The sequence below is a fragment of the Ipomoea nil genome, unplaced genomic scaffold (assembly GCF_001879475.1).
Source record: "Ipomoea nil cultivar Tokyo-kokei standard unplaced genomic scaffold, Asagao_1.1 scaffold2360, whole genome shotgun sequence".
NCBI lineage: Eukaryota > Viridiplantae > Streptophyta > Magnoliopsida > Solanales > Convolvulaceae > Ipomoea > Ipomoea nil.
Window position 1 is genome coordinate 1,573,661 of NW_017618788.1, and position 20,955 is coordinate 1,594,615.

A 20,955-nucleotide genomic window follows, 5' to 3' on the forward strand; every position below is an offset into this window, starting at 1 on the left:
TTTTGTTTCTAGAAAAGACAACGGTTAAAAAATCGTTGTGTATGCGCGGGACTTACAACAACACCGGCTTCAACAATAGAAATTATACCCCTACGATAACGGTTATTAACCGTTGTCTTTGTGCATTTTTCTTGTATTGAAAATACAATTTCAGCTAATATAACAATTACATAAATTGTATACGGACTTGAATTTTCAAATAGTTTGTATTATTATAAAATCGATGTTGGATCCGTTGGTAGAAAAACAAATAATAATCCAATAAATAAGATTTTTATTTTCTGGAAAATAAGGGAAGGAAAGATGGAGAATTTGCCACCTCCCAAAAGTGCTAGGAGCTTCGTGGCCTAGGCTTCCCAGGATAAAACTTGCTTGTGATTGAATGTTTGAGCACCCAAACAAGGAATCCGGCGAACAAGGCAAGGTTTTGAACACAGTAGGCTTAGAAAGAGAAGGAGTAGAAGTAGAATTTATGAAGCTTGAAAAACTGAAAATTTCGTGTAGAGTACTTGTGCTCTTGTGTGTAAAAATCTGCTTCTCCCTACCCTCTCTTATATAGGGATGAAGGAGTTAAATATCTTTTAATATGGCAATTAAAACTGACTTTAAAGTTGACTTCCAACAGTTATAACAGCAGGCCACTACCTGGGAATTGAATTCAGAATTCCAAATTGGAGTTAATAGAATATTAATTCCGTAACAGATGAGTTCAATCCCCATAACAGTCAGTCGGCGTACAGGGTTCGGTCTCAACTTTCGACCTCACCCAGTTAAATGGTACCGAAGTTTGAAGTTTGGCACAACTTAGCCCGCAAGACCAGCCAATTTCCGGACGACATTCGTGCCCGCAAGTGCCGGCGCACACGAGCTCGGGCTTGAATCAAGCCTTTCGATCTCGTTTTTAGTTGGAATTTGTTAAAACTGACTTTAAAGCTGACTTCCAACAGCTATAACAGCAGGCCACTACCTGGGAATTGAATTCAGAATTCAAAATTGGAGTCAATAGAATATTAATTCCGTAACAGATGAGTTCAATCCCCATAACAGTCAGTCGTCGTACAGGGTTCGGTCTCAACTTTCGACCTCACCCAGTTAAATGGTACCGAAGTTTGAAGTTTGGCACAACTTAGCCCGCAAGGCCAGCCAATTTCCGAACGACATTCGTGCCCGCAAGTGCCGACGCACACGAGCTCAGGCTTGAATCAAGCCTTTCGATCTCGTTTTTAGTTGGAATTTGATTTGCACCCCCCCCCCCCCCTCGGCGTGAGAGCATCTATGCTATACAATTCTACAAGCTTCAAAAGAGCTCTAGTATATAAGGGGGGCAAATCCTCTTTCCAAACCAATGTGGGACAAAAGTTCACTTTTTCCCTTCATTTTCCAACTCAAATGGGTCTACTTTGAGAATCAATATCTCATTCACCCATTATCCGTTTTAAGCGTACAATATATCAATCTCTTCATCTCACTACGAAGAACCCGAATTCACTTTGACTCGACCCAAATCGAAAATGAACCCCACTGATAATTGTACCACAAAATAGCCATTTAATATGCCATTTTATCCAACAATGGAGCAGCTTCTCCGGACTCCAATCTGTCTCTTTGCTTGAAGTTTCTTCACGTATCTTTGTGAATAAAATGACTATATTTTAATCCTTGAAATTTCAATTTTTCTCCATTACATAGCCCGACCCCTTTTTATAGTCTCTGGACAGCATGAAAATATGCATTGTAGATCATAACTGCACACATGATTTACGTAGTGGAGTTGAGGTATTAGTTTTGATTTATTTTCAGCCACAAATTTGTTGAGAGAATATTGCATCGTATGCCCGCTCTTCTAGGACTCCATAATTCCTAAAAAATTAACTCCGTGATTTTCAAACCAATTTTACTCCGACTAAAATTACTATGACCCAACATATATATGCCAATAACAAACAAAACATGTACTCAATTAATATATTTAATATTAATTTTGTACTAACAAATGTTAAAATGGTAATTGTCGGATGGCATTTGTTAACCATTAAACTTGTGGACCAAAATTGTTACTATGCTAATAGGTGTAGGACCAAAATTGATATTTACTCTAATTATATATAAATAAGTTTAAGTATACATAAATATACCCACCCTGCATTATGTGGTTCCATCTAAAATTCTAAATAGAGTATGGCAATAACACAATTTTAAATTTATTAAAGCCAGTCAGCCTAATATCACTATCAAATAAACGTTTGGATCCGACATATCCCTTCACATACATACGCATATATCATAGGCTAATCGAATCCTAAGATCACAGTGTTGTAATATAATTGAGCAAATGTAGCTAGATGCATCGTACAATACAAGTGTCACTTTTATTTGTAAATGAAATTAATGGCGGAAACATAAATCATTTTCAAAAAAGCAACAATACATTTCAACTCTTGTACAACATACACTACATATATCAAACAGACAGACAGCCCCTAAATCCATCAGATCAGACAACTGGTCTGGCATGCCCAACTGCCCCACTAATGGTCTTATATTATAACCTAATGAATATATTCATTTCCTCCAAACAAAGCTACATACATATAGATTTGAGTAGTACTATATATTCCACAACACAGGATAAATTTTGTTTTACATAACTTGTTTTAATTGACTGATTATCAAATTAAGAATACCTTTGATTTAACATGTTATGTCAAACATGAATATATAGTACCATTACGGGCCAGCTTGCCACATCATGAATTGAAGCATGTGCTCCATCTCAACTAAAAACTTAAGCTGATAGTTGGATTGCACGTTAATGGCTATATGCTTAACATCATGAACTAAAATTTCATGGGTTTCGTAGGTCAGATTTGTCAAGTCCTATCTTACCTAGTGGGGAAATAAGGAAATATATATTATTTTTAATTTGTATATACTATATATACTATATTTTAATTGAAAATAAATTTTTACTAATAATCACAACTTGTACTTATTTCCTTCAAAAAAAAAAAAAAACTTGTACATATTTTTTGATATGGAACTACTAATTTGTATTATATACAGCGAATAATAATACTATTTTCTCACATTTTATGTGTCTAGTTCGATTAATAAAGCTTGATTGAAGTTATTTAGATTCAATTTCTCATAATATGAAGTTTAGTATTAGTATATAAATTTATATATTTAAAAATTATATTAAAAATACTACAGAATATTAAATACAAAAAATTAAATTTAAAAATATTAAAGAAAATAAGCAAAGAAGAAAAAATTTATTTGATTAATAAATACTAAAATGACATGTAAAATGGTACAGAAAGAGAGCATATGATTTTAAAAGTAATTATTTCAAAGGTAATATATAATTTAAAAAGTATGAATTTTTCGAAAGTATATGAAATTATGAATAAAATAATATATCTACAATATTTCATCTTTAAAAGAAACTTAAAAAATAAAAATAAAAAACATATTGGCCCATGGGCCATGGGCCACGATGCCCGCCTTTTCAGTTAATTTTGGCAAATTATGCTCTGGAACTGTGTCCACCTTACAAGGTGGATATAGTTTCAAAACTGTTTATAATTATGAATATAGAGTTTAAAATTATGAACATAGAGTTTTATAATTATAAACATAGAGTTCAATAATTATAAAGATAGAGTTTTGTAATTGTGAATACAAACACTACTGAAAATTATGGAATTTCTGACCACCTGAAAGTGATCTTAAATCAAGTCGAAAGCCTTGTTCCAACCAGTTTTGGTATCCGTAAAAACTTTTATTGTTATTTCCGACCACTTTTTACTTTCAACTTGATTTCATATCACTTTCAGGTGGTTGGAAATTCCATAATTTCCAGCTATGAGAATTCAATAATTGTGAATATAAAGTTCAAAAATTATGAATATAGAGTTTTATAATTATGAACATAGAGTTCAGTAATTATGAACATAGAACCTTGTCCATCTTACAATGTGGACACGGTTCCACGATATAACAATTGGCTAATTTGTTCCACCGCGGGTGGTTAAGAGCTAGCTCGTAGGTCTCAAACCACATTGACATCCACAAAGTCTTGGTCTGAATATTTTATTATTATTATTATTATTGTTATTATTATTATTATTATTGTGGCTCGGTAGCCCAATTTCCAACTATTGTGATGCTAATGGGTATCCAGTCCGGCCGGGGGATGCATATAAAGTTTGAATTTTACTAAAAAGAAAGATTTGACATATAACTCTTTAATATGGTACACAGAATACGATACTTATCTTCCCACCTTTCAAGTTTCAATTGCCTTAGTGACCCATTCACCAATTGCTCCTAACTATTGCATTGTCTTAGCTTGTCAGAGTATTTCAAATTTCAAGCATGTTTCAATTGATCGTTTCCTGTGAGGGTAGGGAGAGCAAAGTTCAAACTGGCAACAATAATCGATCAGATACCAGAAAAGTTGTAGTGCATGCAAGTCTGCATTTCTACTTCTACACTACCTGTTAAGTACCTGCATACATAATACATACAGAAACAAAGAAATATGCAATACAGATCAACTAATGTATGCATCAGAAATATGTTAAAATGAGTGGATCCCGAAACTGGATGGAGGCCAAATTCTAGATGGAGCTAGCTAGCTGTGACTTTGACAGCCTTCTGATTTTTTAGGACAACATTACAGCTGGCATAAGACTTTATTTCTCAAAAGGACTCACAGAGAATGATACACAAATTAAAACAAATGTTCCTATTTTAGGTAACCAGACACCAAAGGATAAGTATCAAACATAGGCAGCCAAACAACATGGCCCAATCTGGTCAGGTTACAGCAAAAAGCATCTATGGTAGTAACCATAGTAATGATGTTTGTGTATGCACTGGCAAGTCAGGTAATATTGAATCTTATCACAATCATGTTGGAGGGGTTTTCAAGTTGAATGGATAAAAGCCATGACATAATAATAATGTGAAAGATTGTAGCATTTGGTCTTTTCCCAGACAAAACTGGTGCAGAACCAGGCCAGGGCAAACCTTGGCTTGATCTTGGACTGGAACCAACTAACCAAGAACTGGCATTCTTGTTCAAACTAATCTTTAAAAAGGAGTTAATAATTCCAATTTTTAGTCATAGATTTATAGGTGGTAATCCACTTTTAGTCTGTTTTTTTATATCAAAACATTCACATTTGGTCCTAGTATTATTGTGCCATGACCACTTTCGGTCCTCTATCAACAAAACAATTTTAATTCCATTAAATACAAATGCATTTCGGTCTCAATTACAAAATTTTTCAAAAAAAAAAAAAACATAAAAATATAACAGGGTCTACTCACTTTGTATAAAAATGATCAAAATGTCTTTGTATTTAACGACATTTTGACGATTTTGTTGACGGATGACCAAAAACGGTCATGCCACAATAATACTAGGACCAAATGTGGATGCTCTGATAAAAAAGGACAAAAAGTGAACTGTCACCTGTAAATTTAGGACAAAAAATGAAATTAACTCTTTAAAAAGCATAAAATTTCTGAAGTAGGATCGACTGCCTCATCCTTCGTCAAAAGGATTGGATTCCAATCTCAGAAGTCTGACTGTCCTTATCCTGGAATTGTTTTATATTCCTGTCTATCGGGCCAATTTTATACCTCATTGGAATTGAATCCGCCACTCCACACTGTTAGCAAAATAAAGCTATTAACTCTTTTTTAAATTACTCAACTAATTAAGTTATGTTCCTGAATTTTAAGATATATCTCAACCATCAACATGACTTGTGGTGAAACAAATTAAAGATTAATCAATTAGTTGAGTTATATTCGGAGTAACTTGCATCTTCTTGTAGCTTGCCCAACATGCTATCATAGACATATATCAATGTGGAGCTATCTAGCTCTGTCATAATCAAGCTCCCTCAAACATAAGAAATACTTCAATGCTGAGGCCCCAATGTCTAACTCTTTGGGTGCAAATTGTAGCCTTCATTATAACCAGAACAAAATGGCCAATATCTTCTTTGCCGATTGGTCAGAAGGAAACGCAACTTGATGTTAGGTAAGGATTCAAGTCTCATCGATCAAAAGTAATTTTATGTAAATATGATAGCCGCTCATAACAAAATTGATGAGATTATTTTAATCTTGTCAATATTTAATTTTTACACACTATAGAATAGGCAAGTACCCTTGCAGTGCATCTCCATTGGTTATGAGCATCAACCCATTAGGTAGGCTTGGACAAATGATACTATAGAAAATGGTTCACATTGCAAGGTTACCTATTGATAAATGTTCATTTTTAATGTATTAAATATTCATTTTTAAATTATATATATATATATATATATATATATATATATATATATATATATATATATATATTTGAAATGCTTCATTTTTAGATAGTATACTAAAAAATAAACCTTCAAAAGATAAAAATGTAGTTCACTAAAAATAAATTTTCAATATACTGAAAAATTAACATTTGTGCTAGTGGTCTACCATATAATGATTGGTGGGCTTGATCCAAGAGCAAGAAAGATGTGATGAGCTAATGATTCAATATTTCAATTGTTCCATAGGTATATATTTAAGCTTTGATTTACAGGAAAATTCATAGTTGTCCATGGATGCAATATCAATCAAACTTTTCCAAGTGTACATATGAAGTTTGTAATAATTATATACAAAAATATTACCATGTTTTTTTCCTAATTTTTTTTTTCTTATTTTCCAATCATTAGATCTACTACATCAATAATAATAGGATAATATAATAATAGATATGACAATGTTTTTTTCACAACTTTTACGTCAAAAAGATTTGTGGGATGACTCTCGGATTTTATCGTTCTCAAGGGATGACAAATCGGAGAAGCTTCGCGTTGTCAATAGTAAGAAGGAAGTTTGTATACGATTGAGGGGATGTCACGCATTATTTTGTAGAGTCGTGGTAGGTTTCAAACGACAAATAACAAGAATTGAAATAACAAGTAAAGGAAATAGGCGTCGAATTGCTAGTGATGATTATGATGCACCTAGGATCATTTGACATAGGAAGAGAACATTGCATATGCTTAGTCTCGAGAGAGAGCTATACTCCTTTCATCTTTCAACTACTCGGATTTGCCTAAGAGACACTAGAATTCCCCACTTTGGGCTCTTGGAGTCTCCTAGACCATTCCTCAAACACCTTGCCTACACTATCTTTCCAACCTAACCCTATTGGGTTATGAAGCTAGAAAATGTCAAGGATAGAAGCTTCAAGTAATCTAGCAATCTCTTGCCTAGATCACTTGCTTAGCACAACCCTAGGAGTTGGGCCTAGCTCTATAGGATGCTTACAAACCAAACCCTAACAATATGACTTACAAGCATAGCAAGTATTCGATCAATCCCCAATTTAAGAATTAAGTCACATAGGCATCATAATCAATCACTTCACAATTCAATCCCTAACTAATCTAGCCAAACAAAGCCATTAAAATCAACATTGAAAACATATATAGAATCAAAACCAAATTAAGCAATTGAAATGTAGGAAATGGAAATATGCCAATGTAGATTACAATTTGAAGAAGCTTTGCCAAGATCTCTTGATTAGGAGGTTGTCAATATCCTTTTTCAATTGATCTTCACAAGGAACTAAAGAACAATCTACAATCTAGAGTGTTTTTGTGTTTCTCTCTCTAAACTACTCTCTCTAAATCTGAAAATCTAACTAGCTCCCATAAAAATGAATCTAAAAATGTCTTAAATAGCCTCCTCCTTCATTAATTTCACAAGATGGCCGCAACGCTTTCCACAGCGCACCGGACAACGTGTGTTGTCCGGTTTATTTCGCGATCCACGCATTCGCGTAACACGCGTTGTGCCGTGCGTGGAACATTATGTTTTTCCAGAAAGCACGTCATAACGTGCGTTGCCTCCTTCCGGTTTGGCCTCGGCTTGTCTTCTTGTCCCGCCTTGCTCCGGGATGTGCTACTTTGCCCCGTTTTAAGCCAAAATGTTTTAAATTACTTTAAATTTTGGCATTGCTGTTAGTTTATATACGATAGCAAACTGTTTATTTCGTCACTCTTCTTGGGTTTCACTGCCTATTTCTGTGTTATAAATCTATAGGTTAAGTAACACTATTGTTGGCAAGCCAGAAAAACATTACACATGCATGTCCAGTAAAGCAATTTAGATGCAAAAACATTAATCTTCATACATGAGATCGAACTTTTGCTCCGAACTTTTGCTCTGGCGAAAAGAGAGAAAAAAGGCGATTTTTTTTTTCCGCGCAAGTCTCCGGCCGGCTTTTCCGGCGCCGGCGAGCTTCGGACGGCCAATCTGAACCGGTAGAAAGCTTCGTCTCTCCAAGGCGGACAAGGCCATGCAAGGGCAGTGGCCGGATTCCGTTCGGGAGGCGCTCAAACAGGTCAAAGACCTCTCGGCCAGTTTGCGTCGCGAGGGCTTGGTGTTTTCTCCGGCGGCGATTCGAGCTCTACAGGCCGGCGATCCCCTTCCAAGACCTAGCAAAGCATTCGTCTGGTCTCAGGCTTCCATCCGCACCAACAAGGATCGAAGTCGGAGGCCATATGTGAAGGGCGGCGATCGCGATTGCGGAGCTGCTAGGGTTTCGGCCATGGTGGTCCCGGAGACGTCTCAGGCTTCTGATCCTCACAATAGGGGTGGCCGAGGCCGGGAAACACCTTATGGAGATGATCGCCATCATCAAGCAGATCGGACGCCGGTGGAGATCGCCGATTGCGAAACTAGGGTTCCGGCTAGGGTTTCGGCCAGTGGCCCGTCGCCGGCGATCCAATGCTTCGATGGTCCTTCTGATCAGGTCGTGGACGTCCAGGGGTCTAGGGGGACTGATCGTGGTGATCAGGCTGATGATCGGACGTCGGGAGAATCTCCGGCGAGAATTGGTCCCTCGACTTTCGCGATGACGATTCCGACGGAGCACTGCCTTGGTGACCCTCATGGGCTTGTCGGAGGCATCCATGAGGCTGCTGAGGACGATCGAGGGGCTCAGACGGGAATTCGGAGGTCGATGGAGATCTCCGGCGCCGAACCTAGGGTTTCTGCCCATTCGCCATTGATGATGGTCTAGGCTTCGGGTGGTTCCTCCATGCACCTCCGAGACTTGCAAAGGATGGTGGGGGTTGATCGCGAAGGCCATGGGGTTGATCGGAGTGCAAGCGCGTCTCCGGCGATTAGTGGTCCCTTGACTATCTGCGCGTCGATTCCGGCTTCTCTGCCGGCCATTGATGGCAGTTTTGATGTTAGGGGGAGTCAAGGGGCTGTAATGGAGCAGAGCCATGGTGGGCAGGCTGATCGTCGTTCGAGTGGAGGGCGAGATGGAGTTCACGCGATTGGAGTTCTCGCGAAGGGCCGTGTTTGCGCGCCAGGGGCCATGGCTCCTTGCCTTGGCTCTGCTGGGGTTGTGATCTCAGAGAAGGGAAGGGAAAGGCGGAGTGAAGGCGGAAGCTCGATGTCAAGCGCAATTGGCCGTGAGTTCTCCTCTTGCGCTATGGCCGTAGCTTCGCCAATCGCCGGACGAACGGAGAAGATGGTTGCTAGGTCGATGGCCGCTGTCTCGGTGGTGGATTCCAGGCCTGGAGATGGTTTTAGTCGACTTGCAGCTCAACGTTGCCTTGAGGCCTTGGGTGTTTCTTTGGTGGATGCAAAAAACCACTCCAAGCCCGAGGATCTCTTGGCAGTTTTGGTTGCAGCCATGGAGGAGGAGGAAAGTCGGACTAAGCTTGGTGGTTTTCAGCTTCGGCCTCAGGCCAAGGTCAACCGTTTCAAGAAGTCCAAGGCTAAACGGAAAAGGCTTCATGTTGCGTGGGAGAAGAAGGATGAAATCGAGGATGGGAAGCAGCATGGTGGCCTATTGGCAGCCAAGTCCATGGAGCTTGGTGGTCCCATGGCCACTGCCCACCTTGGGAATGCATATACTGCCGGTAGAAGGGCTGCTGTGGTTCGGAAGAAGCGATCAAAGGCTCGGGTTGAGCCATATGGGGTGGTGTCTAAGCAGCAACACACTTCAGGTAAGCTCTCATCTCCTCTTGTTTTAACTGGAAAAACCGGGACTGGGCATGCATCATCCATGGTGTCTAATCGGCAAGCTCAGTTGGAGCAAGCTGGTCATAGACAACACCCCTCCAATCGGCTTATTCAAATTGATGAGGCTGGTCATAGGAGTGGGATGGATGGTGCCAAGGTCTCGGCTTGTGCTCAAGGTGGGCAGGGTGATGGAAGGCATGCCGTGGTTTCTTCGGGTGGGGTGCAACAATGTGCATCTCGGCCTTTGACACATATGGAGGGCATTAACACTCAGGTTGGAGGGAATGGTTTTGGCCATATTCCCGCAACATATAATGCCTCGGTGGGCGCTCATGTGAGTTTGCCCAACCCTAAGTGCTTAGCTCATAATCTTTGCTTGATATTTGGATGGAGTTGCCCATTTGTGATAGATGACAATGTGGGGTTGGTTGCTAATGTTGATAGTATGCCAACATTAGATCATACGCCACTTTTGTCTACCAAAGGGGTTACTAGGCACAGGTGCAATCTCGCACCTACTATGGTTCATAGCACGATTGTGCATTCCGAGTCTTTGGGTAAGGATTCTACCCCTCTTTCTTTTGTTTCTAATCTAAGTGTGGGAAGTGTACAAGAGACATCATTTTCTCACCTTAATCGGCAAGCTCAGGCTGGGCAAGCTGGTCATAGGGCTCATGGGGGCGATCCTAATCGGCTAGTCACTTTTGACAATGCTGGTCATAGGCCCCATGAAGATGTTAACTCGAGTGCAATGCCCACACCTAGAGGGCAAGATTTGCAACATAATGCTGAGGGTTTTGTAGCTAATCCCTCTTATGTTTCCTGCCCACTCTTGCCAAGTTCGGGAACAGCCGCATTTTCTAATCACCCTAAGTCCATGGCCTCGGTTGTGGGCAATGCCGGAGTGGTTGGGATGGGGCAGCTCTCGGACACGTCCAAACTAAATACAGGCAACATGACTAATAGCCAGGGGGTTGGGGGTAATCCTCCTTTCTTCTTTGGTCAATTTGGAGACACGTTGTCTGTACTTAGTTTTTCTGGGGGCAACGCGGGTGTGGATGGTTTGAAAGCTACGCAAACTTTGGTGTCCACGCCTTTGAATGTCCCATATGGGGATGCTATCGGGAGCAAGCAAAATGTAATGCCAACCCCCAATAGCACCCCCAACCCGAGACATGACACTAGCGCAGGAGGTGTGCATGTCTCGGGTCCTACTGAGCCCAATGCCTGGGCACGGCTTGCTACGCTTCATGCGCATAATGCGGCCCCAATGGGGGCACCAAGCTTGGATAATACGGCTCAGGTAGGTAGCTCAGCATTGGCCGTGAGCGCAGGTACGCTTCCTTCCTTTGCTAGTCTCTTTGCTTCCACGGGTCTGCCAGCTCAAGGTGGTAATGTGGGCCATGCCTCGGGGCTTAATATCCCGGATAAAATGGTTGAATCCTATGAGGGGGAGGCCTGCATTACCTTTGAGGATACAGAGGTGAAACAGATGAACAAGATAGGGGAAACCTTACTTATTGGAAAGTTCTCTTATGGCAGGCCCATACTTGCCGTTATAAGAGAACACTTTGCCAAGCGCTTGAAGTTGAAAGGAACTGTGAGTGTTGGTTTAGTGGACCCGCGACACGTATCTCTGGCATTTTCCAACCCGGAAGATTGCATTAACACGTTAGTTAAGGGTCTGATTCTCTTTGACGGGAAGTGCCCGATGAGGCTCTTTAGGTGGACAATGGACTTTGATACGAGGTTCGAGACGTCATTGGCCCCGGTTTGGGTGTTATTGCCCAACCTTAAGGCCAACTGTTTCTCGGAGCCTTGCCTCAAACAGATTGTCAAACCTATTGGAAGATTTCTACAGGTGGATACGCCTACGGCTAAGTTCACCCGGCCTAGTGTGGCTAGGGTGAAGGTTGAGATTGACTTGCTGAAACCCCGGCGCCGCAAGATGTTCATCCGATTAGGAACTGCGCGCCCGGATCGGGAGGCCGCGGGGTTTTGGCAGGCGATAGAGTATGAGCGTATCCCCCCGTATTGTTTGAACTGCAGGAAACAAGGCCATTGGGCCAATAGTTGCCGTGTCCCTGGTGGTGGGGCTAGCGCTCCACGCACCTCGGCACCACATGTGTCGACATCAATGGCTGATGCTGGCCCGCTCCCGTCCGGGGGGGTCGGCTAGGACCGGGGATCAGCTATCGTGTTGGATCATCGGGACATGACGGCTAGTCAGAGAAAAAAACAAAGTAATAAAGAAAAGCAAATAAAAGGTAAGGCCCCGATGGACAATAGTCAGGGGCCGGGTGTTGGTACAGGTAATAAGGTATGGCGGGCCCTGTCACCTAGGCGGCCTACCCCGGTGCCGGTTAGTAATGGGTTTGCTGTGCTCCAGGATGAGGACTTAGCCTCTGAGGAGGCTATTGTGGGGCCGGGGGGTGGCGAATTGCCATCTACCCCGGCTGACAGCAGGATATCTGTAGGCACGACAGCGCCCGGGGTAGGGTTTGGCCAGTCGCCTGGCCAGTTGTCCACTATCCCGGAGGTTACGGGGGGTTTTAGCCCCTCGGGAGGGCGGGCTGATCTGCAGAGCCCGCTTCAGGTATCTTTCTCTTTCACTCCTTTTTCTCATTCTCCTAAGGCTCCCTGGGGGCCGAGAAGGGGGAGGGAAAGGGCTTGGTCAGATTCTGACGTGCCGGTGCCTGGTCATGAGCGTGAGGAGTGGGCCCCGGAGTCGGGGTCAGACTCTGAGGATCGGGTGCTTGATGGTGTAGGCCCGGTAGGACGTCGGCTTATACATACCAGAAAAGGGGGGGGCTCCCCTCACTCGGAGCCGGGTGGTCTATTGTCTATATGAAGATGCTCGTGTGGAATATGCGGGGGGTGTCCTCCCGGGGTTCGGCACGCAGGATCCGTGTTTTGTTAAGAATGCATTCTCCTGTTGTACTTTGTCTGCTCGAGCCTTTCAGCTCGTCTGATTGGCTTGAGTTTTTTAGAATTCGTTTTAATTTTGATAATGGTTTTGCTTCTAATAATAATAAAATTTGGCTTTTCTGGAATAATGACTTGGCAGTAACATTTGAGAGTCAGACTGAGCAGTGTGTTACGATATCTTGTGTACACTCTACGGTTCTCACGCCTTTCTGGCTCTCTTTTGTTTATGCCAAAACCAAGGTACGCCTCCGGGACTCCCTGTGGGTTGAGCTGAAAGCTATTTTTTCTATGATCCCCGGGGGTGTGCCTTGGGCGGTTGCTAGTGATTTTAACTGTCTGTTAAGTGTGGACGAGAAAAAAGGTGGTCTACCGTATTCACACCGGAAGACTACTGATTTTCAGGAGTGTGTCAGTGCGTGTGACTTGATCGACGCGGCCTATTACGGTTCCTGTTTTACTTGGTGGAATGGGCGCCGTAGAGAGGCGGCTATATGGATGCGTTTGGATCGGCTCCTCTACACCTTGGTGTGGGAGTCGGTTTTTACGTCATCCGTACGGCATTTGTCAAAGTCCACGTCTGACCACAGTCCGCTTCTAATATCCTTTGAGTTGATAAGTATGCAGGTAATTCCGAAGCACTTTGTGTTCCTGAACGTGTGGATCAAGCACGAGGATTTTCTGAGGGTGGTGCGTGATAGCTGGCAGGTTCCTGTAGAGGGGGCCCCTATGTTTGTAATAGCCACCAAGTTGAATAGGTTGGGGAAAGTTCTGAACACCTGGAGTAAGACTGTATTTGGGGATATCTTTGTGAAGCTCCGGGAATATGAGGATAGTGTTCAGGCCCTAGAGGCTGCCTTACAGCAACACCCGGATGATGAGAATGCTTTAATAGAATATAAAAAGGGTGTTGCTTTGTTACAGAAACAGATTGCTATAGAAGAAGAATTTTGGCAGCAGAAGGCGCGTATCACCGACGTTCAGGATGGGGATAGAAACTCCCGGTTCTTTCACTCAGTTGTTAAGGAACGTAGGCGAAAGCTATATATACACAGAGTGAAGGGTGGTGACGGTGTGTGGCTAGAGGATAGGCAAGGGATTGCTAATCAGGCGGTCTCTTTCTTTGAGCATATGTTCACCGCGGAGGTTGGGGGTTTTGAGTTGACTAGGCTGGACTGTGTCCCACGGTTGGTTACAGAGGAGGATAATGAGGTTTTGACGGCGGTGCCTGAGGTGGAGGAGGTGAAGGCGGTGGTAATGCAGATGAACTCTACGAGTGCGGCAGGGCCGGATGGTTTCTCGGGGGCCTTCTATAAGGCTTGCTGGGATATTATTCAGGATGATGTTGTCAGTATGGTTCGGAGCTACTTTGCGGGACGGGAATTTACCAGGGATATCACGCACACATCTATCGTCCTGTTGCCGAAGAAGCCGAGTCCGGAGACTTTTGCGGACTACTGACCCATCAGCCTATGCAACTTCAGTAGTAAGCTTATCACGAAGCTCATGGTGGTTCGGATGGCTACAGTCTTGCCTCGGGTGTTGTCACCGCAGCAGAGTGGGTTTGTGGCGGGCCGGTCTATTACAGATAATGTGCTTCTAGCGTCTGAGATGTGCCACGGGTTGAGCTTGCAGAACCGGGACATAGTCCTTAAGTTAGACATGGCTAAGGCTTATGACCGGGTATCATGGTTTTTCCTGACTTCGGTGATGCGCCGCCTGGGTTTCAGTGAGGTCTGGATAGATATGGTGTTCCGGGCCGTGTCTAACGTGTGGTATTCAGTGATTGTGAATGGAGTCAAAGAGGGCTTCTTCACATCTACGCGAGGTCTCAGGCAAGGGGACCCGCTGTCCCCGACTCTGTTTGTGATTGCAGCTGAGGTCTTGTCGGTGTACATTGCGCGGGTCTATGATGGCACTACGGTGCCCCGGTTTACACATGTAACACCCCGTGTTACGGCCTTCAATCCCGGATTAATTATTTAATTAATCCCGTTAATAATAATTAAATATGATTTAATTCGGTTAGGTTTCCCTTTAATTAATTAATAAGGCCCACCATGAACCGTGGGCCCTTGCCTAAATTAGAGCCTTAAGCCTATTAGGAATAAAGAAAGTAAACCCTTTACTATTCAGATTCTGATTAGGAATCCTAGACCTAGTTTTCTATTAGGAATAAAGGAAATAGGTCTTTTACTATTCAGATTATGATTAGGATTCTCTTTAATTAATTAATATGGTCCACTATGGACCATGGAACCCAATCCTTAGTCCCAAAAGGAATAGAATTAGCAAGCCTATAATATTAGTTCCTAATTAGGACTCCTAAATATATAAAGAGGGGACTTAAGAGGCACCTAGAACCCCCCACCACAATAAACGACTCACCATCCCAAAAGAGCTCCAAGAATTCCCTTAGAAGAAATCAAGAAAGCAAGAAAGCTTAAAGAAAGACCCTTCATAGCCAAGGAATTAATTAAGGCTAAGAGGTAACCCATGTCTCAACAAAACCTATTTTCATAGCTATGATTTCCCCTTAGGGTTTCCCCCATATGATTGTAAATGGCGAATTACTATGATTATTATTGATGTTGATTTAATGATTCCATGGGGAATCTTGATAATCTTGATATTGGGAGTTTCTTGATAATTATGATGTTCTTGATGATTAATTGGGATTTTGATGATTATGTGTTGTTCTTGATGATTATGATGTTCTTGATGATTAATTGGTATCCTTGATGATTATGTGTTGTTCCTACCGAATCTTGCAATTAGAAGACGAACCGTATTCTTGTTGATATAAAAGTGATTAGAACCCTAGGTTGTATCGTATGATCTTACTCTTGGATTATCGGGTGGGAAATCGCATGTTTGGGTGTTGATTATGATTAGAAAAGCATGTTAGGTTATGTGCCGTTCGTTATCGTATTTGATCCGTGAATTGTCTACGTGTTGTCGTTAATTACGTTGAAAAGTGTCTAAGCATGGTTTCGGGTTCCACAACGGTTCCCGGGACGAAAAGTGGTGAAAAGAGTCAGTGGGGGGTAGGTGGGGGGTGGGGGACCCACCACCTACCCGCGGCAATCCGGGCAGCTCCGGCAACGGGCAGCCGGCGGGCGGGCAGCTGCCCGCCGGGCACCCGCTGCCCGGAACAGTGTCAGCTGGCGGGTGGACCCCCACCCACCGGCTACCCGCTGGAATTTCTCCCACCTCGGGACCCCGGCTTCCCCGTTTGATGTTTCCCCGATCCCCGTGGTGTCCCAACGGACCCCGTTTGTCGTGCCTATGTCTAGTTTGATGTTTCGGGTACCGTTCGTAGGTTTATGAGTCCGTTGTATCGCATGCTAGTTGAATTGGTATCCCATTGACCTAGGTGAAAGAAGTATGAACCCCTTAGGACTATTCTTAGTATGTGATGGATCACGCATAGGTTTGTTATACGCTTTATCCCCCTTCCCAATGTGTAATTTGGGTTGCATGTGCTTGCTGTGTGTTATGTGTGTGTGTCACCCCAATTCGGTTGCGATCGGATTGGTTATCCTGAGCTGCGGTTCAGAAGCTGGCTGCGGTCAGATGGGTATTCCTTGCTGCGGTCAGATGACATTCTCTTGGGCTGCGGTCCACCGTTTGGTTGCGATCAAACGTTTCTATACGAGCTGCGGTTCGTCCTTTATCCTGGCTGCGGTCAGATGACACTCTCTTGGGCTGCGGTCCACTGTTTGGTTGCGATCAAACATTATGATGAGCTGCGGTTCATCGGTCGGTTGCGATCGACCTCCCCGTGTTGCGATGCGGGGCATGGTGCTGCGGGGCTGTGTCAGAGCTATATGCGCTGACCCTCATGTATGGGCATGCGATCGGTCCTGTGGCGCCAACAATGTGCGTTATGTGTGTGATATGGACGAGTTGTGATTATGAGTGCCTTGGGATGTGACTATGGGATTTATATTGGGGATTGTTTATGATGGGTTATGATTATTGTTTATGCTTTGCCTTATCTGCCTTATTTGTTGTGAACTGCATATGCTCGTTATAACTGTTGCTTGTGTCTAGCCTTATCTGTCGAGTCATTCCCGGTTTTAAAAGCTAGAGTTCATAGGATATATCTTCATGCTCATAATGATTTTCGTATATCTATATATATCTCTATATGTATTGTATTTCAACGCGTTGGAGTGGGTTACCAGCATCTCTCGCTGAACAGATATATTTGGCTTTCAGGCACAGAAGAATAAGTCACTGGAGCGCACTAGAACTCGGAACGTAGAAGTAGATAGTTCCCTTTCGGCCTGCGTGCCATATTATGCATTTACATTATTGAGGATATTAGTTAGTTAGCCTGTGCACCTGGGTTCTCTAGCTCAGGTGTGGCATAGCACCCCGTACACTTGTATTATGTTTTGGGATTTAATGAGATAATACCTTTATTTTATAAGTTTTAAATGTCTTGAAAATCTGGGGTGTTACAACACAGCCGCCACGGACACCACATATTCACCACCTGGCCTATGCGGACGATGTTATTATTTTTAGTACGGCCAGTTTGGGAGCTATTGAGGTCGTGATTGGGGCGTTAAAGGAGTACGAGGAGATCTCGGGACAATTGGTGAGCTTTCAGAAAAGTGCGTTTTACATGCACCCTCGTACTCCGGCCCACGAGATTGAGCAGATTTGCCGGGCAACGGGCTGTGTGCATAAACAGTTTCCTTTTACATATTTGGGCTGCCCGGTGTATATAGGCCGTAAAAAGTGTATCTACTTTGCTTCGGTGATTGATAAAGTTAAGGCTAGATGCTTGAGTTGGCAACGCCGGCTGCTCTCGAAGGGCGGGAAGGCAATCTTGATCTCTTCAGTCTTGCAGGCCATACCGTTGCACATATTTTCGGCCTGCGCTCCGCCAAAGCAGGTCATACGGGATTTGGAGAGATGTTATGCGAGTTTTTTCTGGAAACAGTCAGGGGGCGCCCGGTACCACTGGAGTTCGTGGAAAACCCTCTCTCGTCCTAAGAAGGAAGGGGGGGTGGGGTTCATGGATTTAGACTTGATGGTAAGGGCGGCCAGTGCTAAATTGTGGTGGAATTTCCGGACAGATCATACTTTATGGTCGGACTTTATGAGGGCGAAATATTGCAGTCGGGTTCACCCGGTTGCTAAGTTGGTTCAGAATAGAGATTCGCACACCTGGAAGAGGATGCTGGCGGTACGTGATGAGGTTGAGGGGGTTCTCACTTGGCGGTTGTTCCAAGGCCGGGTTAATTTCTGGTGGGACAACTGGTCGGGTCTGGGCCCACTTGGCAGGCTTTATCCACACCGGGTGGTTTCCTACTCCCGGGAGTTACTTCTAGACTATGTGCGGGATGGCCAGCTTGATTTGACAGACCACGATGACTTGGCATTTGCTGGGATTGGGGCGGACCTGTCCCGCTTGGGGCAGGGCCCGCGTGATATCCCACTCTGGACCGTGGCGTCCGACGGTATGTTTTCTTATTCCTCTGCTAAGGCCTTTCTTAGGCCTGCTTTGCCCACTGCACCGGACCCGCTCTTAGCTAAGTGTTGGCGCAAGCACCTTCCTTTTAAGGTGTCCTTCCTGGCTTGGAGGGTGTTCCGAGGGCGGCTTCCCATGGATGACATCTTGGCCCATTTCGGTCATGCGATCGTCTCGAGGTGTCGGTGTTGTCCAGCCCCGGTCCCCGAGTCTATTGATCACATCTTTTATTCTGGGGAAACAGCAAGAGCCGCTTGGAGATATGTTTTGGCGTCCCTCGGCCTCTACTTGCGACACCGGAGTCTTAGGACTTTGATTGCAGGATGGGGTCGGGCGGGGGCGCGTAACCCTCTTTTGTCTTTTGTTGTTTGCAGGTTGCCGTATCTGGTGTTGTGGGAGCTGTGGAAGCACCGTAATGGGTGCATGTACGGCCGAGACACACCTACCAGCGTTGCACGGGTGATGCATGGGGTGGCAAAGGGGGTGGCGGAATGCCTGTTTAGGCGTTGGCCCATGCAGCATATCCTGCCCTCTAACTGGAGGACTATTGTGGCATACTTGGAGGCACATGTGCCGAGACGTATTATTAGGGCGGTCAGGTGGTCTCCCCCGGTTGCCGGGGCATTAAAGATCAATCTTTCTCGGTCTTCGGCGGCTGGGGGGGCTGCGGCCGTGGTGCGCAACCAGGACGGTGGCTTCTGCTACGGGGTTGCGTGGTCTGGCCACGGGGAGCACGCCCGGGGAATGTTCCGGGTCCTTTTCTCTTGCCTGGAATGGTGCCTGGCCGGGGGAACTACTTTGATTGATATAGAGTCCACTTGGGCGGAGTTGGCTAGCTACGTTGATATCTCTGTTCGTCCGCCGTGGATTCTAGATGATGTTGTGACCAGACTCCGGTTTCTGTGTTCCTGTGGGGTTGTTACTGCTTCTGTGTGCCCGTCCAGGGCCAATATGCCTGCACAGGCGCTAGCTAACTGGGCGGTGGATAAGCCGGGGGAGGCCATCTTTCGGAGCCTCAATGATCTGCCACGTAGGGTCCGTGCTTTACTGATACATGATGATGTGCCCTACGTGTTTTTTGATATTGATGATCCCCCGTGATTGTACTTGTACTTTGTTTGATTAGTTGGAAATTTGGAAAAAAGAAAAAACAGAAAAAAGAAAAAAGAAAAGAAAAAAGGGAAAAAGAAAAGGAAAAGAGATGGAAAAAAGAAAAGAAAGGGTTGAAGGATAGAAAAGAATTGAGTGGAAAGAATGAGTGAAAGAAAAGAACAGAGTGAAAAGAATTGGAGTGAGAAAAAGGAGAGGTGGGAGGAAAAGAAAGAGTGGATGGGAGTTAAAAAACAGTGAGTGTGTGAGGTTCTCTGGGGACCGGGAAGCCCTGCTTCGCAGTGCTGAGTCTCAACGTAAGGTGCTGGCGGTACAACAGGGCACCCTAGTCCGGGCTGAACGGTGTGCCGGGCAGGATTATCAAATCCGTTGACCTGGTCAGGCTTGCTACTGGCCAATAGTAGCTGAGTTCCTTCTGGACTCCGGGGGGATGGGCTATTATTTGGGGGGTTGCTTTTGTTCGCGTCAGCCTGGTATAAACTTAAACACTCACCCGAGATAGATGTGATAGTTGGGTCATGGGAACACGATGCTAGCTTATTCTATCTTGTTTCTATTTTTGCAGGTGCTGCTTCTTTGACCTCGGAGGCATGAACTGGTCTTGGGCTCTTTTTGGTTTCGCCTTTGCAGGCATTTTTGGAAAAGACCAGGTCTCAACGCCGATGCAAGCGGTCAAAAATTGCATCGTAGCCCGGGCTGAACGGTGGCCGGGTAGGTGTTTTTCAAATCCGTTGGCGGTAGTCCAGGCTTGCTGCTGGCCCATAGTAGCTAATCCCGTTAGGGTTGGGGTGCTGATCGGGAGATCTGCTATTGGCTGCCTTGTGCCGTGTTGATGATTTATTGGGCTCGGGATCTACCTGTACTGCCATTTCTCTGCATCTTGCATTATCTATTGTTTGGCATGCTTGGTTCTACAGGGCAGTCGATAGCGTTCCGGGAGGTGTTGCAATTGTGGTGCATCCCGGCTAGGCGGCATTATGGTGTGTAGTCGCTGTAGTGCAACTGGCTGGGGGGCCACGTTTGTGACACGCGAGGCATCTATCCTCGCTACTTGTGCTTCAGAGGTTTTGACATACTCCTGCCTGCGATTAGTTAGTGATAGCTAGCATAGGGCTTGGGGCATGCATGTTAGAGCCCCGGGGGCCACTTTACGGTATCTTGTCTTATTTTACTTTTCCTTACTTAGCTTATTAGTAGGATTTAGGCCATGTGGGGCCTAAGTCCATCCGGACCTTGTACTGGCCTTGGCCTTCCTTTTTATTAATAAACTTCTTTAAAAAAAAAATAAAAAATATTTAATATAAATAAATGAATATATAAATATAAGCAAACTAACAAACACTCCAATTTTAAAAATACAATACATA

At 44.0% G+C, this 20,955-nt stretch overlaps 1 protein-coding gene across 1 annotated transcript; it reads left to right on the plus strand.

The window, feature by feature from the left end:
• Positions 1–14,508: 14,508 nt before the first annotated feature.
• On the plus strand, positions 14,509–19,579 carry LOC109152047. Its single transcript, XM_019299630.1, has 2 exons — positions 14,509–14,931; positions 17,468–19,579. Exons 1-2 carry the CDS (start codon positions 14,509–14,511, stop codon positions 19,577–19,579), a joined length of 2,535 nt encoding a protein of 844 aa, XP_019155175.1.
• The last annotated feature ends 1,376 nt before the right edge of the window (positions 19,580–20,955 follow it).

Coding starts and splice junctions, on each gene's coding strand:
- LOC109152047 (XM_019299630.1), top strand. CDS start 14,509: ATGGCTACAGTCTTGCCTCGGGTGTTGTCACCGCAGCAGAGTGGGTTT. Junction 14,932..17,467: donor CGGTGCCCCGGTTTACACAT/GTAACACCCCGT, acceptor GTTACAACACAG/CCGCCACGGACACCACATAT.